The sequence below is a fragment of the Xyrauchen texanus genome, chromosome 4 (assembly GCF_025860055.1).
Source record: "Xyrauchen texanus isolate HMW12.3.18 chromosome 4, RBS_HiC_50CHRs, whole genome shotgun sequence".
NCBI lineage: Eukaryota > Metazoa > Chordata > Actinopteri > Cypriniformes > Catostomidae > Xyrauchen > Xyrauchen texanus.
In genome coordinates, this window is record NC_068279.1 from 11,060,050 (window position 1) to 11,086,897 (window position 26,848).

The following is a 26,848-nucleotide window of genomic DNA, read 5'->3' on the forward strand; positions in this document are numbered from 1 at the left end:
GTGTGCCGACTCCAAATGGACACATGGAAGAGTCGGTTTGTGCCCCCTGCAGGAATAAAGCTCAAGACAGTCAGTGTCTATCAGCGTGCAATTTCAGTCTATAGGTTTGTTACCCACACAAAACTTTCATATAAATTTAGAAAACATTAAATATATCACATGAATCATATGTGGAGTCAATGAAGATGTTAAAGTCGTCCATATAAATATTCAGTTGTTTTCCATGGTGAGGAAAGCAGACAAGCATTTCAGATGAGCTGGTAAGAATTGTAATTTTCTGACATTCAGAAAAGTATTGGTTAATTAAAAGCATTAATGTTTCAGAAACAAATGTATCCTACATTTGTTTCTGAAACATTAACCCTAATGCTTTTCTTAATGTCTGATATAATACAGTGCATAAATATTTAAGAGTATCCATTAAATTAGGGATGCCGCGATTATACAGTTTAAATATTAACCAGGATTCAAAATATCACTGTTAATTTAACCGTGATATTGAAATGCTTTATTACATGTGCAAAAATGTAATATTTTATGTATAAATATATAAAATAAAATAGTTTTTCAAAAGATTTTGTAAGCCTAAATAGGAAAAATCTTGTGCCTGTGTGAGTACTGGAGCTGTTGCTATGGCTACGGATGGTGGCCGCGTGGTGCTTTAATGGCCAGATGTCACGAACTTAACAATAACTTTCAATTAACGTGAAACTGAATCATAAACATATGAATTTCAAAATATAACACAGGAATTCGATCTACAGACTCATATACATCAAAAAAGTGACTTAAATTGGCTGTTTGGTAGCATTTAAATGACTGACTGAAGACAATGGATGTTAAACAAGCAGACAGAAGTCATACTGTAGAAAGATACACATCCTACAAATTGCAAAGGAAGCTCCACTAGTCATCCAACAACAAGCTAGTAAGTTTAATATTTTTAGCTGTGGTGATTTTAAAGTGATGAATTAAAGATGCCACTTTATGTAATGTTTAAGTGTGCTGACAGCGTGTGATGCATTGCGTGTAGTTAATATCAGCGAGAAAACTTGAGAAGTTGCCTTTTAAATCGTCCTCATTATTTAATTGCTTCTTTACAAATTCGCAGCATTCAACAATAAATGTCAATTTTAGTCATGATCAGACTTTAAATTACCTGCTGTAAGCAAAGTTACCATTATAATGCGTAGTCTAAAGGTTTGTATGTGAGATGCTGTGGGACGTATTTTAATGGAGACTGTTGCGTATTCTTTATGTTGGGTTGTCTGACAGACAATGGATTGCTTTAATAAACTGACGCAGAAGGAAAAACTGTTGAATGCCATGAATAACATATTGCGCACCTACAATAATTTTACATTAACGCTGTTGAAGCACTCTGGTTACACTGAAGCAGATCACTGAGCTCGGGATGCACATAAGTGGTGTCATGCCCTAGATTGAAGGCCTCCTCTTATTACCTCCTATTTTTATTTTTCATTTTGTTTGTATTTATCAGTTTTCTTATTATAGGTCTTCCCTTAGCATCCACATATCCCCAGAAATACGTCCACTTAGACAATCATTATACAATACGCATTTTTTGCATCAGTGCTGTTGCATAATAAAAAGAAATAGCAAATACTCATATAGCCGGTTAACAGAAAATTGTTTTCTCAGACGGTAATCTAACCGTCAAAGACTCACACCACAGCATCCTTACATTGAATATACTTTATTTATCTGTGCATTAATTCTAACTGTTATTATGTATTGTGTAATGTGTTGTGATGAAACATTATATTTTGCCATTTCCCGATTTTGTTGATATTGTTGCAATCGGCATGGGGATCTTTGTAAGATATCGTTAATATCCAATTACATCGTCCTATCACCTAGCCCTACTATATCATTATATTTTGCATTATCGTGATATAAAATTACTCAAATCATATGATTTTGGTCAAATCGCCCACCCCATACCCATCTATGAACTATTGATACTTTTTTAAACCAAGGAGCACATAGGGTTACATTTGATGACAATGATTGCACAACAGATCTATGAGGAAATGCGAAGCAAATTCTAATTCATAAATGTGTTTACAAGTATTTTTAAAAAAGTCCCAGACCAATCTTTTGAGAAAAGCACAGAAACTACTTCTAGACAGTAGCCTACTGATTACAAAATTGTTTACAAATCCACAAATATTTTTCTCAAAATGGGTTTTCTTTTTTCTCATGGACTGTGTATGCAATGAAATAAACCACATCTTTGATTGCTGTGTGCAGTCCAAGAACATGAAATGCAGATTGTATTTCAGGAAAAGGAGGAGGAAAGAAAATAAGAGGAGAGAGAGGAACAAGTGAAAGAACAGCAAATATAGAAAAGAAGATTAGAGGGATACAGATAGATGTTAAGGCAGCACAGCAAAGGAACTAAATGTCAATGCCAGTTTGTCTGACCAAGCAGTGCAACTGGTGATCATTTTATTGCATAAACAGGCATCACTGATGGTGTTTACTTTCTTTCAGTTATTCTTCTTTTGTTCTATTTTTTCTTTGCGTTTTTTCTTATCTACTTCTAGCAAAAATCTCACAAGAGATTACTGAAGATAATTTTGTTTGAGGTTCTTAAAATGAAGAGCCCTACTCTTGCAAATTGTGTAAAAACAGTACAAATCGTCTATCCAATAAAACATGCAAAACAATTTAGACTGCTGTGCTTACTGATTTGAGAACAAAAAATGCGGCAAATCATTGGAGAGAACCATTCATTTTTCGTATAGCAAGCATCACATTACAATGTGCAAATTCGTCTCCTGTCAAAACATTTTTTGACAATTTTGTGGAAGGCATATGTGATGAACAGAACAAGACATATTTTCACTTGAGATGTTCTAATGCATATATTGCATCCCATATATTTCTACCAGACATAAACAAACCCAAATCATCCATCTGCCCATCTGACTGCGGTTCCGTGTGCTTGCGTGAATGTCGGTTGGTTGTGATATCTAACAACTTGTCACAATATAAAGAGACTGACGAATTGTAAACAAGCCAGTAGAAGTACATATGTTAACATATAAATTATAATATTTAAATTTTTTTATAAATAAAAATAACATCTCCATCTGTGCCATGACAGAACTTCCTGTCCATTACATTCTAGCATCACTAACAAAAAAGCAAAGTAAAGTATTATCATGGTCTTCCGATTAGAGATGCCCAATACTCGGGTATTCGGACGTGGCAGCAATGATCAATCATGAAAACGATGATCAATGGTGATCATGCATGATGTAACTTTTCAAATAATTTGAAATTCAGTGGCAATTACCTGACAATTAAACACAAACATGTCTGTGGTGGGCAGGGTGTGGCCGAACAAAGATGGTGTGGAGTGAGGCCGGGATGGACACCTGGGGAGAATTATCCCTTGCCGCTGTGGATGATTACGGAGTTAGCGGATGAGGGATAAAGATGCAGCCAGAGCCACAGAGGGGAGACACACGGAGAGGGAGAGAGAGAGAGAGAGAGAGAGAGATGCACGCAGCTGAGTTGACGTGTGCATTCCATGTTGGGCTGAAAATTCAACCGTGAGAGAGACACACAAAGCTGTGTGTGGGTGTGTCATAGATATTGTATGTGTTTAAACTGAATGTTTGTCAGTGAATGTAAACCTCCCTGCCCTGGATTTAACACACACTCATCTCGACAAAATTTTTCCACACGAGTTTCCAAGTTAGAAGTCTGACAAAAGTGTCATTCCGTTGACCTTTCCCCAGTTGAAATGTGGAAAATCAGACTGTCCAAGTTTAATGGATCGCGTCATGAATCATCACAGAAACAACAATACGGAGCATCGTGGCTTTCCCCACAGGAGTGAACACTTGGACACACACACCAGGCGTGTGGCAGTGGACTCCAACAGCAAGACAGAATGCAGCTAAATGGAACAGAATGCAGTGTCTTCGAAACTGAACTTCAACTTAACACGCATATAAAAAAAAACATGATGTTATGGCGTCTCCTGTTAAGCCAACTGCGATTTGAAAATAGACGGTTCAGACAGTCACAAAAAAAAACTGGTGCAAGCTTACTAAGATTACTACGGTAACCTGAAAGTAGAACAGACAGACATGCTTTGTGCACATTCTTTCATTGAGTTGGGCTGCAAATCTTTACATAATGACAAAATATGATGCATTATATTTTGATCTTTTGTACATTTTGTAACAGATTATTTTAACAGTCTATAATATTGAATAGACGATACACAGGAACAACAAGACGCAATGAAGTAGCCAAAGATGTTTGTCAGACATGCTATTATATATACAATTATGTACATGTCATTGCCCCTAGAGTCCTCGACAAGTAATTAGTCTGAGTTCTCGAGTAGACAAAATGACCATTTCACGATAATACCCATCGCAATATACATGGCACTCGTTCAGTACCATGCTACTTTAATCAAAGGTGATCACATATGGGATCACATATCATCACTGTACCATGGTACTGCCACAGTACTTTTGTAAAAACCTACAATAAATTATATGAATAACAGATTATGCATATTTTAAGGAATACTGATATTTGTAAGGAATTTGCTTAGCTCAGTTTGTGCTATGAGTAATTAAAATTAGATTTTTTTTTAGGAAAAAATGTCCTTATTAATTTGAAAGTCAGTGCCAGTTTTATTTGCTGCATGAACAGAATAAATGCTTCTTCCTCAAGACAAATTTATTTTCAAACTCTGACAACAGCAATCTGAAGTAATGCGAAACAATAATTATATCAGGTATATCTATGTATATATACAGTATAATATACTTTATATCTTAATGCAACACAGGTTCAGGTTGGGCAGATAAAGGAGGATGCGTTCATGTTATTCACAAATAACCAGCAATCGCTGTACAGCTTCACTCAAAACATAAGACGGCTTTTCAGCGTCACTTAAATAAACAGTCCGCTTTTCAGCTTCACACAACTCAAGACACTGTCTCAGGGGTCAGACACGATGACTCTGGTCTGTCTGTCTCTCTCCTCTCTCTGTGGACTGGCCGTCTTTTTATCTCCCCAACTCTCACTGTGAATGTAGAGATGGTATTTAGTCACAATTCATCTCAAGTGGATGTCCTTACAGCTTTCTCTCTCCCCAGACAGGTTCTCGACCACACCCTCACCTCCAAATTTTCCTTTAGAAAGGATGCCAACATTTTGCAATCTATTCCTGTAAGTAAAGATGAATATAAGAGTGTTTTTAAGGCTGCTGATCTAGATGCCAAAAACTTCAGACAATGCAACAGAAGACAGAGAATATATAAAGATCCCGTCTTTGTTAGGACGACTCAAACGTCCTGTGGAGGTGCGCTTTCAAAGTCCCATGTCTTTCCACGTGTACAATACACAAACAATGAAAAACACAAACTATACACACTCTGTTTTGATTTCAGGAGGAACAAATGGGACTATTTTTAGCTATTTCAATCTCCTCCTCAGCAACAATGAGGACAGAAATGTCTGATTTTCTAGACAAACAAACAATGGCTGGCAGATTTTCCCCATCTTCGGTAGGAAGAAAACATTTTGATTTTCTCCATCTAAATAGATAGCAGGTGGCGAAATGAAAAACATCACACATCTTTATAGACCCAAAACGACACCAGCAGGAGTGTCTTTGATGTTGCGGCATCGTTCAACTAGCAGAGACAATAGCATCTTCCTCTGCCAGCATGCATCTGTCTCTCTGCTTATGGAAGTTAATTGAGATGGGAGAGACTTTTTCCATAGTGATTCTCCCACAGATATTCATAATCCCAGACACAAACACACTTAGATGACAACAATCAGTATTTCAAAAAACAGAACTGGAGGTTTTCTCAGTTTAAAGCTGAAGTACATAATTGTTTCGATGGAAAAATACATTCTCTTATCCCAGGAGGTACCTTAACATGCAGTGATGACTATAAGTTAGCCATTTGTAGGTTGATATGCCGAAAAAGGGTAAAGACTGTGGCTCTGTGGTGGTTTCAAACATTTCCTTTTGTTTGAGCAGTCTGACATAGCAACAATGGCTCAACCAATGGCATGAGTTCAGTTCTGGACTATCTGTTAGTGTGACCAATGGAAGACAGAGTAGTGTTTGGCAAACATGCTTATAAACAAACATTATATTTGTAATTCCGTTTGGTGACACTAATGCTGCAGAGATTAAACACTTCAGCTTTAAAGGGAAAGTATACCCATATACCCAAAAATTACAATTATGTCATCATTTATTCAGCCTCTTGTTGTTTCAAACCAGTATGACCTTCTTCCATTTGTGGAACACATTAGATGTTAGGCAGGATGTTAGCATCAGTCAACATTCACTTTCATAATATGGGTAAAAGAAGCAATGAAAGAGAATGGTGACTGAAGCCAACATTCTTCCTAACATCTCCTTTTGTTTTCCACAGAAGAAGGCAAGTCACACAGGTTTGGAAAAATTTTAACGTTGTCCCTTTAATTAAATAAAGTCAATAATCACAACAGTGTATAGACGTATACATACACCTAATATCTGGTCTGTGATTCTAACAGAGGATCCACATAATTGGCTCTTTTGCCCACTGAAACAACCTCAACATAGTGTTTCTTCATCCATTTTAATGATCCTAATATGCTGATGGCAGAAATGAATTATAGCCCATTATAAAACTCAACAGCAGTGATAGAGAGGAAAGGAGCTGGCGGGACATGTACAGCAATATTCTTGAGCTCTGCTTTATCTGTGTAGTGATGAATAAGACTAATCTATCATGTGTCTGGGAAAGCCCCAAGGCCTCTAGTTTGGAAAGCTGCCAGCTAGCGAGCAGTAGTGTGTGTATGCATATGTGAACTGTGACTTTTAAGATCATCAAACTGTAAGCATGTGTATAAATGTTGCTGTTGAACTGTGTGAACTAGAGATACAAAAATTTGCTCTGACAGTGATTTGATTCCATTATGATCCTTTAATAAATAATGTGGTGCTTTATGAATCTGACATGATTTGGTTACAATTCCAATTGATTTGATTAGTTTGTTTGACGTCCCAGTGAGTGTGTGAGTGTGTATAAGTGGTTGTTGCAGGTGGCTCGGGCTCTGAGTGGCATGGCTGATACACCTGACACTTTTAAGTGGGAGCTTTAAATATCCTCAGAAGTATTCAATAGGGGCGGATATTTCTTTGTTGGCGAAGGCGTCCTCGTGGGGATGGAGCTGTGTCATGGAACTGAACTGAGAGCTTCGTCCTACCGCTCAGTTTCTGCTGTGGTGTTGTACTTATATTCAAATAAAATAAAAATTCACAGTTTTTGTGTGTGGTCTCCCTTTTGGTTACAGACATAGAGCCAGGTTGTAACAGTTTTATATAACTATTATTTTGATTTTAAATACAGTGAAAAGATTAAATTAACTAGAGGGACAATTTACACTTTAGTGGATTTTTACAATTCATTTATGGCAAAAACTTTGTATGCAAAGCACCTTACGGTCATTATACATCTTTTATCTGTAGCAAAATCCCTGGGAATTGAACCCACAACCTTGGCGGTGCTAGTGTCATGCACTACCAATTGAGCTAAAGAAACATTATTACAGGAGGGTAAAATGATTGATTTTCCAATGCATCACAATGTTCATTTGAAGCTCGATATCCATTCTTAGATCCTAAGATCAATCTTATACTCTGTGCGCAACCCTTCACTACAATGAGAGGAAATCACCAACAATTGCCATTTGGCAACTGGCTGGTAAATGTTTAGATTTTACTCACCAGTGATTGTGAAGTATTCAGCCGCAAGATCCTTTCACTGCGTGTTGAGAGTCAGATTTGTTCTGTGTAATGTGTGTCCATGGATGAAATCCATGCAATCCATTTGTCATTAAATAAAGTCCCTTTTAATACTGTTTTTGTTCTCTACAGTCTGTCGTTGATCTGTTGCCATTCAAGTCTTTCTCCTTAACATGCACTCATTTACAGATGCTCTTTACAGAAATGCCGGTTTTCTTAAGGAGACAATACAATTAGCGAATGTTTAACAAATCAATGAAAATACTTGTAAATAGTCAAATTTGGCAATTAAACAATAAACATGTAACAATAAATAATATATGGAATATAATATGTTATCTATTGATTGAATACATGGATTAGTAAATTTTTAAAAGCACAAATATGAACAAAATGATGAAAAACGAATAAAATATAATTAGTCAAATTCATATTTTCATAATGTGCCCTGTTAGAAGGTCCCTTGTTTAATTAACAGCATTAGCGGGACAATAATTTATTTAATATGTAAGCAATAGGAACATTATACCTAAAGCCCAGCCGATATGGGATTTTAGAGACAAATGCCGATTTTAGAGGGGGGACATTTACTGATCACCGATATGGTGGCTGATATAGTACATTTTTTAGCTGGATTGAAAACAGACCTTTTCTATGTGGATTGTTCACTGATTTTGCACCGATATGACAAAGGTACTCAGTAGGTTGCTTTCTTAAACAAATATATTTTTATCAAAGAATATTTCACATTATTATTATTATACATTGTCAACAATTCTAGAAATGAGCACTGAGAAAATAAAGAATAAATAAAAATACAATAAATAGCTTAATAAACATCGGTACTGTATGTTCAGTATCAGTCAGTTGCTGACCATTAATATAAAGAATAAATAAAAATAAAAGAAATAGCTAAATAAACATCAGCACTGTTTAGTATCAATCAAATGCTGACTATATTAATAATGCCAGTCAATTAGGGGCAGGTTGTAAAACAAGAAGCATTTACACCTGCCGAATCAAGAGATAAACAGTGGCAGCTGTGTTACCGTATTCTGCTATACAAGTTCAGGGGAAACTTTCAACAGTGGAAAACCAGACTTTTAAATATTACAATTTATAAATGCAATGACTAGAATTGATCTGTTGAAGGGGGTACCAAACTGTGAATCCTGAACAAAACAGTTTGATGAATACATGTTTACACATTAGCTTCCACTCAGCTGACAAGCAATGAAAGTAGCTACGTGGTTAGCTAGCTAGCTATAAGCTTGTTGTCACAGAGAGTAAAAGATGGACGTTGTTTATTTCCTTTCCAGCATTGCGTTTCACAAACTAGGTAACAACATAGCGTGAAATCAACACCCAACAGACACAATCCACCACCGCACTGTTGTCTGCTGAGCTGCAAAAAGATGCTCTGGTGCTTACCTTTCAATCTGCTACGTTACTGACTGCACTGACAGACTAAGCTAGCAAACAGATGTGATAAATATGAGTGACATGGTTGTCAGGGACAGGGTTAATGTTATATTAGTTATATTGAAAAGGGAAAATTATGGGGTCATTGTTTATTAACTTTCCAGTAGATATTTCTCAACTAGTTAGCAACTTACCAAGAAGACACAGTTTAACACTGCACCCCTGTCTGCAGAACCACCGTCAGCTCAGCTCTGTAAACAATGGAGCTGGAGCACACTCTGCTGGACAAACTACATCATGACACCAATTCTAAAGCATTGTTTTCTGCATTATATGTTCTGAAAAAAGGTTTTCATATCTGCGCATATCAGTAAACATATACACTGATACCGATATATTGGTGAAAGACTAATATCGGCCGACCAATATATCAGTTGGGCACTAATTATACCTGAAAATATACCCATATGAATCGATTTCTAATCGAAATTGGAATCGAAAGCTTGTGAATCAGAAACGAATCAAGAAATCTGTATCATTACCCAGCCCTAAATACTACATCTGAATCGAAGTAAATAATTGTATTTTTTAAGACATTACAACAGACATACAATAATGCAAACATGTAATACATACTATAGTAATTACAATTGAATACTAAATCCTGTACCCGATGCATTGAATTTCCATTGTAAAATCGGTGCAATGTGATGCATCAATGCATTTTACACCCCTAGTGAGTACTGTTTGCATACAAAAGACATCAGCATTCATACATGTGGGCATGTGTGTGCTATCCTACCTCAATGTGAACTGCTCAGTTGTGGCAGCGGAATTCATCAGTATTTGAAATCCCACAGTCTGTCCTTGTTTGACTGGACTGGGCGGCAACACAATCTCTACATCCCCATCCAGTCTGAGTTTGCTTTTTGGTGCTTTGTTCTCCCCAGTGGCAATAGTCACTGTTCCAATCCTCTGCATATCCCCTTCTTGCCTTCCAGCCTTTCCTTGCATCCTACCTACAACACATTCTCTGCCCAAGCGCTGTGGAGGCAGGATGGAGTAATGCAACTCTACAGTGACAGGAATGGGTTCCTGTGTGCGTCTACGTGGTGGAGGAGGAGGGTTAAACCAGGTTGTAGGGACACCAAGCTGGGCTACACAGATTCCCATGTTTCCCTCAAGTCGGCAGGCAGTTGATACTGAACCTTCTCCTGGGTCGCGAATCCCCACAACATGGATGCAGGGCAAAAGTTCAGCAGGAGGGTCCATATCCTCCCACCTTCGGCCCGCAAGGTAAAACAACACCTGGATTTGTGGATGATCCAATCTTATCCTTCTTGTCACCAGGTATGCTCTCACCTTCCAGCCTAGTGTCAGGTGTGTGGAGGTGTGAAAGGAATGTGGTAGTGCCCCCTGGAGGAGCTCAGGTGGCACAGGTGCCTCTGCAGTGAAGTTGCCATAGCTACAGTTGACTGACAAGAGGGGTGAAGGGCCAGCTTCGGGCAAGTGGAGAAAGAGCGGCTCGCTGCGTGTCTGCAAGCTCCCATTACGCATCACTTCTTGCGTGGCCTCCCGGAGAAAGAAGGATGACTCTGCACCCTGCAGTTGGCAGGACACTGGGAGATACGTGGGCAAGGAGGAGGAGAACCTGGGCACAGGATCACTACTGCCACTCCTGCTCTCACACACTGCACAGAGAGAGAGCGAGAGAGAGAAAGAGTATAATCTGTTTCATGTTTATTTGGTTTCAGAGACAGTTCAGATATGATTACACATAGAGCTCCCAGTTATAATTTAAGGTGTCCCCTGGTTTTTGTTTTATTTCATTCAATGAGACTGTTTATTTACCGAGTTTCAAGAGACATAAATTCAATTAAGGCCAAGGGTCTTTGGAAGATAAATTGTCTTTTTGTGTATGTGTGTGTGTTTGTGTAGACAGTAAGCCAATCTGAGTGAAGCAGATGGTACATTAGGATAAAGACAAAGATAGAGACATATTTAGAAAAAGAAAGAGCATATTAATATAAAAATCTAAACTTATTTATATCTACATATTTGACTAATGCTTTTATCTAGGGTAGGGTATTGACAATTACCTCACAATGCACTATACATGTCAAGATGCAATACAATACAATGCATCACAATATCATAACTGGATTGCGACTGAAACATTTTACCATAATCAAACTCACAAATATTTTTTAGCAGTCTACTGAACCCATGGCCTTGCCATTGCTAAAATCAAGCTCTTCCAGTTGAGCTACAGAAAGCCAATGTTGGAAAGACCTCAAGTTTACGCCCAGGGCCAATGTTTGAGTTGGGTTGCATATTGACACACATGCGTATGGACATACTGTATGGCAAACCTCAAGGTGATAAGCACTCGATCACACACATACACAGGGCAAAGTTACTTTATGAATTGCATCAAAATTCAGTCTATTAGCATTTTGAATGTACACACACTCATGCAGTTCTCTGTTGTTTTTCATCAATCTCCACGTGACAGGGAAGTGGAGAGAAAGTCAAAATTAACCAGTGTGTGTGTGTGTCTTTAACATAAAGTTGATTTGAACTGCTAGTGTCACCCCGGCTTTAATATATAGCCTACTATTATGAGAAGTCATTTTTGACTGGGTGAAAATAGAAACCATTCCAAAAATAGAATGGCCTGTCTTGGCAGGTTAGGACAAAAACTCTGTTTAACAAAAAATATAACTTTATCGTGTCTCGCAGCATCGCATCTGGTTACGACACAGTGTGATAGTGAGAATTCGTTTTCATTCACTGTTTTGTTTTTTGTTTTTTCATCAGGAACTTGCTGATTAAAATACAGTCATCTGAAGACAAACAAAGCCTTTTTCTACAATCTGAGAGCATCAGAATAGATTATACACAGAGGGAAAGCTCCATTGTATCTATAGTTTTAACTGTGGTATTTTCAGTTAGATCATAGTAGCCAAAGGTAAAAATAAATCCATAATTATATGGACAGTAACCATAAAAACAATTATTCAATGTCATAAGAAAAACACATCCAGAAATTCAATTGTCTTCCCTTACTACCCTGATATATTGATATAAGTTCATGGTAAATATCTTTTTATATCTGTGATTTTATATTTTTCATTCCTTTCAATGCTGTTTAGAATGTCTGGGCCATTTAATACGATTTTAAAACAGTTTAATCATCAACACATTATAGGTTTTTATAGAGGTTTTAAACAAATAATCAATGCTGAACCCATGACCCAGCCCATGCTTCTCGCAGAGCTGTTAATGCTGATTTGCGCTGCTGAGCACACTAGACCGGTCCACGTATAAATGCATGTCTCTGTGCTGGTCTGTCCATTCAGCCTTGAGCCATGCTGACTGAGCTGTTTCCTTTCGCTTTTGGAATGTTTGCTGTTTGTCTTATGTATAACAAAAACCAAGTGCACAATCAGAAAGTCGAACTCGGCCAACTTTGAAGTCGCACCAGTGCGACCTCTTGCAAAGTTTAATCGTACTGTTAGGGCAAATGGGCACAGTCTGGAGCCCTGTCTTAGCAACCATAATATATCCCTCTGAAAGGTGTCCGTGTCTGAAAGGTGCCAGTCCGGCGCACGGCCTTAATTGGGTGGGGGAGGAGTGTGACGAGGAGGAGGGTGTGGCCACGCCGTCAGGGTGCACGGCCGGCGCTGAGTCAACTAATCAGCGGGGGAGAGATAAAGGGGAGCCAGAGAAGACAGTTTGAGAGAGAGAGAGAGAGAGAGACACATGTCCGCTGTGTGTGTGTGCACATCTATGTTTGATGTTATGTTTCAGTTAATTTATATTATTAAAGTTATGATGACTACTGAGCCAGTTCCTGCCTCCTTCTTGCCCATCCCTTTAGCATTACAATGAATAAAGCAGCACGAGGGCAGAGCAGGTGCAGTAATTCGTGGACTGGCCTCAACCACACTATTTTTAATGCGCCTGTGAACCAGTGAGATTTGGAGCGTGGATTGCGAAACCCATTTGAATAAGGTACAGAATTGTCTATTGCAAAACTCTTGTGTTTCTGTGAGGAACCTAGTTTAAAATAAACAGCCCCCACATTCTAAATGGCACAAAACAAAGAAAGCAGGAGAAAACTAATTAGAAGGGATTTCAATTCTCAGATCACACCGCTTACAAAACTTTACCATGGATTTACTTCAGTAAGACTAACTGTACTGTATTACCTATGGAAGTTGTGACAGAAAAACATTCTAAATGTATTTAGACTGCTGTTTCTTTTTCTTTTTTCATACAAAAATGCCATAGTTTTTTATATAGAAACCATAGTTTTGTTTGCCTTCAGAAATTCCAAGAGCTGACTGTAGTTTTATCAGTGGGAGTCTGATGAAAGGAATCTGTAAAGAAGAACCAACTTATTCACATTGTTAGAATATTTAAATTTAGCCATGTAAAAATTAGGTGTTTATTTTTTCCACAGATGTTACTTTGTTAATATCATAATTGTCATCTGTATCCTAACCTCAAAATCAATGCTGTACTGTCAAATGTGCATTTCAATGCACATTACATGTAATATTATTTGCGTGAGTGCTACCAAAGCAGGTGCTGATGCCACATATTCAAAGGACCCTTTGACTCGGGTCCTGCGTTGCGGGCTTGTGGACACGTGCACAACAGCACCATTGCTTAAAAAATCCTAGGGGAAACACTGTTATACATTAGTATCCTTAACAACGACTAGTTGTTCAAACAACCGACTGACTAGTCGATAATGAAAATTGGTGGTTTTGCAAATCCCTAGCTGCAAGAAATGGCAGCAGAAGAATATAGTGTGATCAACCACATGGTCAGGTTGCGTCCTTCCGCAACTGCATGCTTCAGACAAGAACAACCAATTAAATAAATGGGAAAACTAACATTATCTAAGACCTCCTTGGGATATTCAGTGCTAGCATTCAAGCCCCACGGTTTTAAAAACATATTCATGCCTGCTTTACCACATCTGTAATGTAAATGCTCATGTGTGAAGGGATTCCTTCATCCTCCTCTAATATATCCTCTGTCGTGGTAAAATCCCTGAGCACATGTTTATATTTTCTGTTAAGTCTGTGATGGGAGCTCATCAGATCTCTCTGCCAATCAATCGTAAAACAGTCTGCCAAACAGACAGCATGTGGCAAATGCTTCAATGAATCAGGCCCTAAATACAGTATACAGTTCTTTCGAGTTATAATTTTAGATTTGAACTGATAGAGCCAGAATGAAACAAAAGTATGCCCTACCAGAGATGCACACACAACATTTCTAACTAGATTTGCACTTCCTTAAGCAAATAATTCTGCTTCCAAATCAGTGAAAGAATGTTGTTAAAGTTTTAGTTAAGTTAACGTTGTTGCAGCTATAGATTTAGTACATGCAAGAAAGAAGATCAATCGTAATTCGGCAAATATGTGAATATTATAATGAAGTCATCACTGTTGACAAGATTTATAACATTTTTACAGTGTAAGTCAACTAATTAATCTATTTTCACAAATCTCTAGCTTCATATAACTTCTAAAAAAAAAAATATATACATCAGAGAATGGAAATACTGAACAATATTACACATTTAACACAGCAAGAGTTTAGATCTCAGCTCAGTATAAGCCAATATAATATGATGCAACACACAATTCCAGTTATTAAATATGCTTTCTTTTCTTGTTTTCTCTCTTTTGTTGCAATACAACAGATTTCCTGCTGATTCAGGGACTCTCATTTGCATGTTTTGAAAGAATGACAGAATGGAGACCAACAGAAACTCACCAAACTGCCTGAGATAGAACAGGAGTTTTATTACTTTATCTCTCTGTCGCTCTCTCTCCTCAAGTAACGGAGGTGAAGCATAGTAAAGGTGTGAAAATTTAATGAAGATTTGGTATGGCGCTATGTTTCACAACAAGAGTTTAAACACATAATAATCCCTTCAGAGAGAGATAGGTACACCTTCAGTGATTCATTTTAAATCAACACTGAAACAAAACACACGTGAGGGCTCAAGGATCCAGACAAACAAGCTGATGATAGGAGATAGATGAATGGATGACACCTCTAACACATTAAAGAAACAGTACACCCCAAAAAGAAAATTCTGTCATGGTTAACTCACATTCATGTCATTTCAAATCTGTATTCTTTTATGTTTAATTGAAACACTAAAGTAGACATTTTTGAAGAATCTTTATGTAGCACTTGCCATACCACAAAAGTTCAAAGTGGCCATGTCTGTCAAGCTTCGAAAAGTTAAAAGAAATTACAGAAAAGTACCATAAGGCCTGTTACGATTATTAAATAATCGTCTGATCGCAGTTATTTGAGAGAACCACCATTTTTGTGCACTTTAAATTCTGATGACATTTTGACACAGTTTAGGGAATGAACGGTGAGTTTGAGTGTCTTATTCAATTGAACTCCGACCGTCTCACTGAGCCGCACCGCAGGCTCAGTGAGAAGCAAGGAGTGCAGCTCCTGAAGAGTGCACCAGGATTGAAGCTGGCAATAAATATAAACTAGCATTTTAAGGAACGCAAAGTGCTCCGGTTTCACTTTAATTTAACAATCGTGTACTGGCAAATGTTAATTGTTATTATGGGTTCATCCTCGCAGTGTAAATGACACGCAGTGACACAGAGCTCCTCTGTGTCACTTACTGTATTTCTAAGGACAAGATAAAATGAAGAAACAGAATTCCAAAGGTCTTTCATCATATGAAATAAGGGCTTATGGGTTTAATCGGAGAGCCTTAAAATAACGTGTGTAAGTGAAGCATGTTGGACAGAAATATTTTGCTATTGCTTACATACAATTGCATAAAATACAACATAACTTAGATATAAATTAACAATTTGTATGAAAATTAATCAAAACAGACAATTAATCATCATAATCACAATTAATTGTTTGTGTCACATATTCCCTGTTTTTTTTTTCTAGACTTTTATGTTGAAATTCTTGTTTAGTTCCTGTTTCCTGTTTTTGTAGTCCTTTGTAGTTTCTTATTTTATGATTGGTTTTCCCCTGGTTGTTTCCACAGGTGTTCCTCGTTCCCTTGTTTGCTCATTGTGTATTTAAGCCCTTGTTTTCCGTGTTTGCGTTGTCAGTCATTGCAAGTTTAGTTTAATGCTCTGTGCTTGGGTCCCTGTGTTTTGGTTTTCTTGATATTCAATTAATCGTCAAACAAATTTCATAATCGTGACAGCCCTACCCCCTACAGGTGCTCTTTCAAATCTCATCAGTCACTCATCTCAGTTCTAATCCCGATTTAAATCAGACTGATGTTGATCGCAATGCCACTAATAAAAGATTTTAACTTTATATAACGGCACCTAGTCTTCATGCATTTGCTTAATAATTTGTGATTTGTATTGTAACAAAACGACAAAGGCAGTAAACAAATCATAAATACTAATGATTCCTCACAGGAGAAGTTTTGGAGCTAGTAAAGACAACTATCTTATTGTTGAACATATCTCTGCTGTGTGTGATGCCCTCATGATTTTACTGGTTGCCAGTATGTCACAATGACCTTTGATATTGACAACAGAACTATTCATAACTGTTTTCAATAAAAATAAATGTTAGCGATTCACAATTAATGTATTTTTTACAGTGTGGGGCATTAAACATAACTGCAGAATATAACTTGCAAAAGTGTGGTTCCCTGGTTTCTGTTGGTCTCCATTCCCCATTCTGATGGTTGATGTGAACATTAACTGAAGCTCCTGGCCCATATCTGCATGGCTTTATACATTACACTGCTGCCACTGGATTGGCTAATTAGATAATTGCATGAATAAGTAGATGTACAGGTGTACCTCATAAAGTGTCCGGTGAGTGTATTATATGTACGTATATTAGTAACATACAATGTTTAAATTTAATAACAAAAAAATTTATTGCAAAAGTGTATCTGTAGCTCGCTACACATTGTCACATGAACACTGAACAACACTGATTCAGTGAGTTCATTCAGAGGATTCATCAGACTGTGCACTTTTGATGGGGCACACTTTAACCTCATTACTTTTTGGAACCCAGTCAACTTGAATATGATATAATTGTAACATAATACTGAATTATCATGTGCTGACTTACATTTATATTGTTGTTCTTGGCAGATAGCTTTAACAAATATTTGAATGGGTAGTTAAAGGGCAGTTCATTCACAAATGACAGTTCTGTCATTATTCACCCTCAAATCTGTATGAATTTGCCTCTTTTGTAGACCACAAAAGGAGATGTTAGGCAGTATGTCTCAGTCACCATTCACTGTCACTGCATCTTCTTTTCCATACAATGAAATTGAACTGGGTTGCAGCATAAGCATTTACATGTTTCCATTGATCATAGTATAAATAACGGGGGTTGTACTTGCTTGTTTTGATAATTGGGGCTGTTAACTCTATACTGTTTCTGGTGACAAAATATTCTCCCTAACATCTCCTTTTAAGTTACATGGAAGAAAGTCATACAGGTTAGCAACAACAACAACAACAAAATCATTTTTGAGTCATTACTTTTAATGCTGTTTAATGTTGACAAAATGCATTAAAAATGCTAACAATACTATTTTCATATTATGTATATTATTAATATTATATAATTAATAATACTATATTATTATTGTTAATGTACAATATATTACATATTTATTAAAATGGTTTACATGTCAGAGAAAATACCTGTATAGGTCAGATGGCGCTCAAGAGAGATGAGAGATGTAATTGTGTTTCTCTTCACCCTGCAGCTGAGCAGTTCTGGTTGCACACAAAGCATTTTTGCTATTTCTGCCTTTCTTTGTGCTGTATTATTATGACGGAGCATCACAATATGAAAGCCGGAAATACTAGATTGCTCCAACATCGCACACTTGCAATGTTGACAGCATTGTTGATTATAAACATAGCGATAGTTTTAATGCAATGCTCACATACAGAGATGCATGTCTAATTAACAGGTTTATAGATCTGTAACATCTTAATTCAGGAAATATGCACGTCCTCACTGCACATGCTCACAATGAACTCAACAAGCATTTAATGAGCAGCTGAATGCTGTGCAAGTGAGAAAGGGACGCAGAAGAGAGGATTTATATGTGCAGATTCTGGAATTACAGTTTGATACAAAGACAAGCTTATTGATTTGATTTGTTTATCTGTATGGATTAGTTTACCAGATCTCAGCAATGTGTTAAAATTAATAAAATAGTGCAGAAATTCCCTGTATTGTGAACGTGGAACACGCAGGATTAATTAACTTTTTGCACAGTATACCACACCGAAATTCAGTCCCTGATAATAATAATAATTATAATTATTTTACTACATTAATAATTTGCAGTAATATATTAAGATTGTATTATAATAACTCGTAAAAACTATATTATAATATTTTATAATATTATTATACCCAAGCAATAGCCTATTTCTCTAATAATTTAATAAACGTGTATGCAGCATTGCTATGAAATCTGGTTAAACCCTCGAGATGATCTCATCTCCTCTTCTGTCCACAAAAACCTGGTGTCATAGGGTTGTTTAAGATTTGTATAGGAACTTGTAGTGAACAATTAAAGTACATTTAAAGCACTGTAATTATAATACGTTGCCAAACTGAAACCAATTAAAAACGTCTGTTATTCTGTGCACAAGATAAAATTTGTGAAGTGAGCACAGAACCGCCTCACGTGTGCTCACTCAGATCAGAGCTGTGCATTAGCATCGCTTGCTGACTGTTTGATTACATCACATCCCTTTGCGGTTAAACATTTACACATGGTCATATCTTGATTTCAATGGATCGTTCAGCCTTTCACAATGCAATAGAAAGATGTGTTATTTTTGCGTTATTACACAGCATGCCCTAATTTTATCTCATCACGTCATTCAGTTCAGACTGCCAGCTCACAACTTTGGGTTCTCTTGCCTTGTCGCTGGAGATTCAGTAGAGTCAGAGCGCCGCTGCTGAATAGCGGTGTAGGAAACAATGGTGATGTGTGTTGAATTCACTCATCAGGACACTACAAATTAATAAAGCCCATTCCATCATTTCCACCTCACCACCAGCGAGCATGATATAAGCACCCAATGCCCCAGAGGACAGACAAAAAAGAATTAAAAAGTGGAATGTTTTGTGATGGCCCTGGAGAGCAGTGATACAGAGGTTGCATACTATAAACCACGCAACTACGACAGATGGAGGTAACATCGTCCAAAGAACAGCCTCTCTCTGTGTCACAAGTCCGTTCTTTATGGCACTCTACTGGCTACAAAGTAGACCATAATTCTGAGCACAAACACCTCCGCTCTGATTTGTGTCAGCCACTGGGCCCAAGGCTGCCGCCACCCTGCATATTCCTAACCTTTCACTCTCTCAGGCCACTTTTCAAATGTCAAACATTTCTCACAAAGTTGAGAATTGCATAGCGCCACCTTAGATGGCATTACCCAAAGCTCACATATAACTCACATATACTACCAGGAGAGTTCTCAAATTTTGCCCTGGGTTCTTAGAAATGTAGTCTACCATTCAAATATAACCTCCCATCATAATCTTACACCATGTCTTAAACAGATAACCTGATAAAGATAAATTCTACAGCTTCCATTTTAAATTGAGTTTTTATCATTTTGACGTTTCTATTTCTATTGCGTTGTACTGGGTAGCCCCACTCAGTAAAACTGTATCAGTCCAACATATTACTGCAAGATATAAATATTGCATAAACAGAAAAAAAGCATCTAGAGAAACATCTGTTTATAGAAGAAACATCTAAAAACAAAATATTGATTTAGTCAAATAATCCAATATGTTGGGGATTTCCCAGCTTGAGCTGCATGAACAAAGTCTTTCTGCAAAACAAAAACAGTAATTACCTCACTCAAACGCACCAAAATCAATCGTTTCTCTTTTAAAGGCATTCATTTAACAACTGATGTCATTTGGATGATTTTTATGCTGACTGTCTGTTCTTTTTTGAGCGTCAAAAGTTGAATTCACCATCCACTTGCATTTAAAGGACCTACTGAGCTAAGATATTTTTCTGTTTTACTTTAAATGTGTTCAGCAGAAGAAAGAAAGTCATACACACCTGGGATGGCATGAGGGTGATTAAATGATGAGATCATTTTCATTTTTGGGTGAACTAACCCTTTTAACACGATTCACGGTTGTCTGCCCTGTGTTTCTCCCCTGTCATCTGTTCCCGGACTACACTTCCCATAATTCCCTGCTCTCATCTCTGCCAGATGTCCTTCATTGTCCTCACCTGTGTTTCATTTAGTCATTATCCTTTGTGTATTTAAAGCCCTGTTGTTTGTATCATTCGTTGTCAGTTCTTGCATGTGTTTGACCTCCCGTGTTTAACCAATGCCCTTCGTAGATGTTTGCTCATGTTCTTGTTTCCCATCGTGGATGTTTTATTTGTTCCCGTGTCTACCAGTTATTTGAATTTGTTTATTTTCATTAAAATCCTTAGCTGCACCTAGATCCAGCTCTTTTGACTTCTTCCCAGCGTTACACCTTTAAATCTCCTGTCTGGAACATTTTCTTTTTGCAGTCAATTACAACAGTTATGGTCAAAAAACTTTTACAAAACAGGCACTGTTTGTAGACATTGCTGGACGCGAGTGCCATACACTGGTAGGCCTGTCACAATAATTACGTTATATCGACTTATCATATGATATATGGACATAACCTCGATCATTTTTGCTGAACTCGATATTGCCCATTGTGTTTACATGCGTGTTTGTTTACATAAGAATAAATGTCACCAACATTTTAGCCAGTCGCGTTGCTTCTGTCCTCTTGTCTGCTCTCTGTTTCGGAGGCGGGGCTGAGGCAGCTCCTCCACACAAACACACACACACACAGAGCAGACAGCAACAGGTGAAGATTACCAGTTACTCGAGGATAATAGGTGTTTTAATAGGTGTTTTTCCCTACGACTGCATAATTCCAGCCAGAAAGTTTGGAAGAATGAGTCCAAATGGACTTGGTTTCAAAGCCGCACTCCACAGCTCCAGTGTGGGAACATTTTGGCTTTAAGCCAAATGAGAGAGGAGATTCCATTAACATGAATGAGCCAGTATGTCGACTTTGATTAAAAACAGTGGCAACGAAAAGTTGCAATACAAAGAGCTGGGCGATACATTAAATACCCACTATATCATCATTAAGTTAAAAAAAAATCAACAATATTGTGTATTTTGCGACAATTTTAATAAGTCTAATATTTGGCCATTAAGTTTCATAGAGTGCATCAGTACCCTAATTTCACGATTCTTCAGGCTGTATAATTAATCAAAATAACATAAAAATGGAGATATGAGCATTTGTGATTATTTAACTGCCATAGGCTGCGATGACAATAAAATAGTTTATCGCAATTATTTCTGGGACAGTATATCATCTGACAAAAGAAGTTATCGTGACAGGCCTATATACTGGTAATACACGGAAGTATGATTAATCATTTACGCCAACATCCCCCAGGGAAAGATCAGCAGGTAAGCCTGAACTGCACACACTCCCTTCCATTTTTAAGGTGGCATTCAGTGCTAATTCTGGCATGAAACAATAACTTGGCTTCGCTTGGAGTGTTTATCGGCAAAGTTATTTTGCCCTACTGCGGCATTAATGATGTGGGATTTTTACGTATGATTAAAACACCCAAGTCCCGTTACGACATCCCTTCTCATATCCATTTTACATTCACCAAAACAATGACCCAAACACTGTGATACAACCGTGAGAAATTTGAACCATTACACCCTTGGAAAAAGTAAAACTGGGACATGCCAACCAACAAAAGATGATGTTTGGATGCAATGTTACAAATTTACAGGCATAAAAGCCACTGGATGTAAGAAAACTTCAACACACCATCATGAGATATACATTGTACCTTTTTTTATCCAGACTGCTGTGTTACCAGGCCTCAGGGCTAAAGAACCCCAAAACGTGTGTATGGATATTATTTGGACAGTAATGGAGTTGATGGATCACATGGTGTTTTACGCTTGGATTAAAGAATTCTTATTTGGCATTTGTCCTCTGGCCCCTCATGGTAAGAGCAGCTGCTTCGTTCTGCTTCCAAAAAACAGTGACCTTGTAGCGAGTGAACATCCACACACACAAACTCTTTCAAACTTTCTGACCCTTGCTACCCCAATACACTCAAAAGTCTTTCACTACACAGTCTCTCTCATTCTGTGTCTAACTAACTCAGACACACCCACATTCACACATACTGACATCATACAGTACTCGCAAGAGCAAAACATGAATGATGTATTGCCCAGTTCAAGACAGTTTGAATACACTCATTCAACCACACACACTGAAATGCACATCCGTGCAGGAAGTTCTTTGGGTTCGGGTTAATCGGCTTCCTGCCTCCCACTAAGCACTAGAACTATTTGACACAGGAATGTCCCAATGACCTTTGACCTTTGCCATAATAGGTATAATGCCAAACGATCCATCACCAAACCTATCTGTCTATTTCTGCCACTTTCTTTCTATCAGTCCATCCATCTTCATCCTATAATTAAATGGGTAATTTAAGCTAGTTTTTCCTTTTCACTGTTGTATCCTGCTCTATTGCATTAATATGCAAGTATTAACACAGGAACACTATCTTTTTAATGCAGTTAGGTACAGAGAACAAATGGAAAACAAAATATGAACAGAAGAAATTAAGATTTATGTCAATGCAACAATTTTAAATCACAAAGAGTGCACTGGATAAGTGTAACACTGAGATGAAATATCAACTTAAAGTGTCTCTAAACAAATTATTGTAGGTTCTTAGCAATTACATGTAGCGTTGAGTACAAGTTACATCATTCCTCTAGTCTTCTGATATATAAAGGCCTATCAACACCCATTTGTACAAAAGAAAGTACCAAAAAGTGGTATGGTACAACCATGTTTGATGGAAAAGCATATACCTCATATTTTTACATACATGGAAGTAATTGTCTTTTTTTTTTTTTTTTTAAATGCCTTGAGTGACATGTAAATACAATGGTGTATGAATGCAGTAATCATTTGTTTGATACCATGTTATTTATCAAAGTACTATGGTATTACTGTAAGGGCACAGAAAGGGCTGTACTGACTAGAGAAAAACAACTTTCAATTTACAGAGGAATGTTTTTATTTTATTCCCTCTCACTGTGAGATTTTATGGTGGTCTTTTAAGAAATTGACAACATTTCATAATAATAGGCACCAAAACAAAAATAAATAATGTTTTTTTTTATTTTTAAGATTAACCAAAAAGGGCCAATTTTAAATCTGGAAAGCAAATGCCACTAGCATGGACTGACTGGTTAGTTTGTCATGGGTACTAGGGATGCACCGAAATTTCGGCCACCAAAAATGTTCGGCTAAAAATGAAATTTTTTGTTTTGGGCGAAAGAGAAAACAGGCCGAAAATATATGCCTCCCCGCCCCTCATCGCTCAGGTTTCACTCTTGATCGATCTAGCCATTATCACGGCGCTACCGAGCAAAGGCCGATGTCAGCGGTGTGGAAATACTTCAAAGCAGTACCGCCGTTCCCTATACGCATACTACGCAGTCTGCGTAGGGCACCGATGCACCAACTCCCTAGGGGGGCACCAGAAACTCCACCGGCTGCCCATACTCGCACATTATTTGTTATCCAAGGACTCGAAAGCAGTTGTGGAACACAGACGATCGCTTCACGCTCATATCACGCGAACGCGACAATCCTCTTGACTACTGGTACATGAACAAAGATTGCGGACTGCACGCATGTATTTATCTGCCCCAAGCACCAGCACAGAGAGAGAGAGAGAGACTATTCAGTGCAGCATCTCATGTTCTTGATGAGAAGAGGAACCGTCTCTCCTGCCAGAAAGCTGAGCAACTTTTGTTCTTGAAGAGAAACTGGACACTTTTACTTAAATAGAAAGCGGTCCAATTTGCTATGTGTTTAGCAATTACATTAATATAGGTTTAGCCCTGCAAAACTTTGTTCTTCACTTGAGGCTACATCTGTCATTTACAGTTTGAGTTTGGTTTTTGTTCTATTACTGCTGTTTTGCACAATAATTTTATGTTAAAGTGGAAATACGTTAACATAAACGGAATAGAGGCCCTCTGCCATTCTGTGTTTTGCCTGTTGTTTTCTGTGTAGCATATTTCAACTTTTTGAATTTGCAAGATGCTATACTAAGTTCATTAGTTGTCTGCTGTTTTGCATATCATTATCGTTTTCTAGAACGTTACATTATTTGGATGATTGGTAAAAAAAAAAATAATCTGTTACATTTGAATGTTAAAGAATAATGTATTTAATAATGTTTTAATATATTTTCTGTCCAATTTTGGTGCATTACTTTCAATAAAAGTGTGATCATTTTATTGGTTTGAAGTTTTTCAATTCAGATTAATTAAATTCATGAAATTCATTAAAAAGTATAATCTTAATACAAATAATATGTAAAGATTTTCGGTTTTCGGCAAAGTGCATCCTGAATTTTCGGTTTCGGCCCAGAATTTTCATTTCGGTGCATCACTAATGGGTACCATTACAAACAAATAAGAAACCTGGGGATTTGCACTTGAAAAAGCCAAACTGCCACATTCGTTTCTGGTGCTCAAACCTAATATTCAAATGACAGCAGAGAGAAGAAGCAAGAATATCAAATTAAAGACAATGAAGAAAAGACAGGAAATGGAAAAGGGAAGAATGTCATTATAGCATAAATAGCATGTTAAATTGAACTTGTGTGTGTCAAGAGAATCAGAAGAGTGTGTGTGTAGTCAAGAGAGGCAGAGGTCTGTGTGAAGTGTGCACTGACATTGATCCTCACCACCTTCTGCAACTTTAGCCCTAATTGAACATTTTAAGAATCAATTAAAATGTGCTGTGCAAACACACTTAGAGAGATCCATCATATTCTGAGCTGGCTCAAGCAGAAATTTACACTCAGTGACTGGAGCAAGAGCCAATATTGGCACATGCCTGCCATCTGTATTGTTACAGCATTAGAGAATGCAGGAAAGCGAGAGAGAGAGAGCAAATCTTATCAGAAGTTAAACAACCTGAAGCAGAAGAAAATGTATATTAGCCTTATCCATCCCAATACTAAGTGGTATAATGTCTCATCAATGTCTGACTGGTTTTTACATATCACACTCATTTTATATCTGTAATATTTCGTTTTTTCCCTATCTTTCTAAGTTAGGTTTCCTTTTATTTTAAAATTGTTGTCTATTGTCATCCCAGTTTCAGTTTGTTCCTCATGTTGTCCTCTAGCCTTGTTTGGTGTTTGCTTACTGGCCAAAGTCAAAAGAGCCTCCTAAGTATAATACTACTTCAATGTACAGTCAGTGGATCTGGCAGACATAAATCTTAAGTCTAATTGCTATAAAAAAGTACACTACAGCATGACCTTAAAGGGATAGTTCATCCAAAAATGAAAATTCTCTCAACGTTTACTCACCATTATGCCATCCCAGATGTGTATGACTTTCTTTTATCTACTGAACTCAAATGGAGATTTTTTAGAAGTATTTCTCAGCTTTTTGTTACTAGTTGCCCAAATTTGAAGCTCAGCATAAAATTAATCCATAAGACTCCAGCGGTTAAATTAATGTCTTCAGAAGTGATATGATAAGTGTGGGTGAGAAATTTAAACCCTTTTTTAAGGTAAATTATCCTCCCTGATCAGTTAATCTCCACTTTTAACTTTCACTTTCACATTCTTCTTGTTGTGTTATTGGTGATTCACATTCGTCATGCATATTGCCCCCTACTGAAGATATCACTTCTGAAGATATGGATTAAAGCACTGGAGTCATATTGACTACTTTTATGCTGCCTTTATGTGCTTTTTGGAGCATTCACTTGCATTGTATGGACCTACATGAATGAAATATTCTTCAAAAAATATTAATTTGCACATGCAAGTCTGAAACCCATTCCCACCAAAGGTGTGAAAAAGCTATTTAAAATGGCCACCGCCCACTGTTATGGGATGCCCCTCCAGAGTGGTGCTTAACCAAAACACACGGCCGGGGGTGAGATAGAAATGAAAATCTCACTAGACACACTGATTATTACACCAGCTGCCTTGTCTGCCAATACAATTCCCTAATTCTACACAACACATTCCCATGTGAAAAACCTCCACTTCAACTGCCCCACCCTCAAAACACACACAGATGCTTCCTTTGTCCCAACAGCTACTTTGAATGTTAGTCATTGAGTCAGCTTTCTCATCCACATGGACAGTCTCTTCACATACTTTAAATGCTACAAAGCATATGGTAAGATATTTACATAAGGTAAACATTGCCCAGTTGACTGGTCCACTACTTTTCTGGATGACCAGTTGACAAGTTAAAATTATTCTAAACAAAATTTGCAGGCCCTTTGTCGCATTGTTTCAGCAGAGCAATAATTATGTGCAATACACAGTTTAATTTTAATTTTAATTTATATTATCCAACATATCCACTTCTGCCATTACTTACATTGCTCTGTACATAATATACAGGTTTTTGTTCTTTATATAACAGATTGTATTAGATTTGCACT

At 37.4% G+C, this 26,848-nt stretch overlaps 1 protein-coding gene across 1 annotated transcript in view; it reads right to left on the reverse strand.

Moving 5' to 3' along the window:
• The window catches only part of si:dkey-215k6.1 (transmembrane protein 132C), a 360,978-nt gene that overhangs the window by 209,798 nt on the left and 124,332 nt on the right, over window positions 1-26,848 (reverse strand). The window contains exon 2 of the mRNA XM_052125216.1: window positions 10,038-10,926. Within this exon, the coding sequence (XP_051981176.1) occupies window positions 10,038-10,926 (889 nt within the window). The remainder of the gene's footprint in view (window positions 1-10,037; window positions 10,927-26,848) is intronic.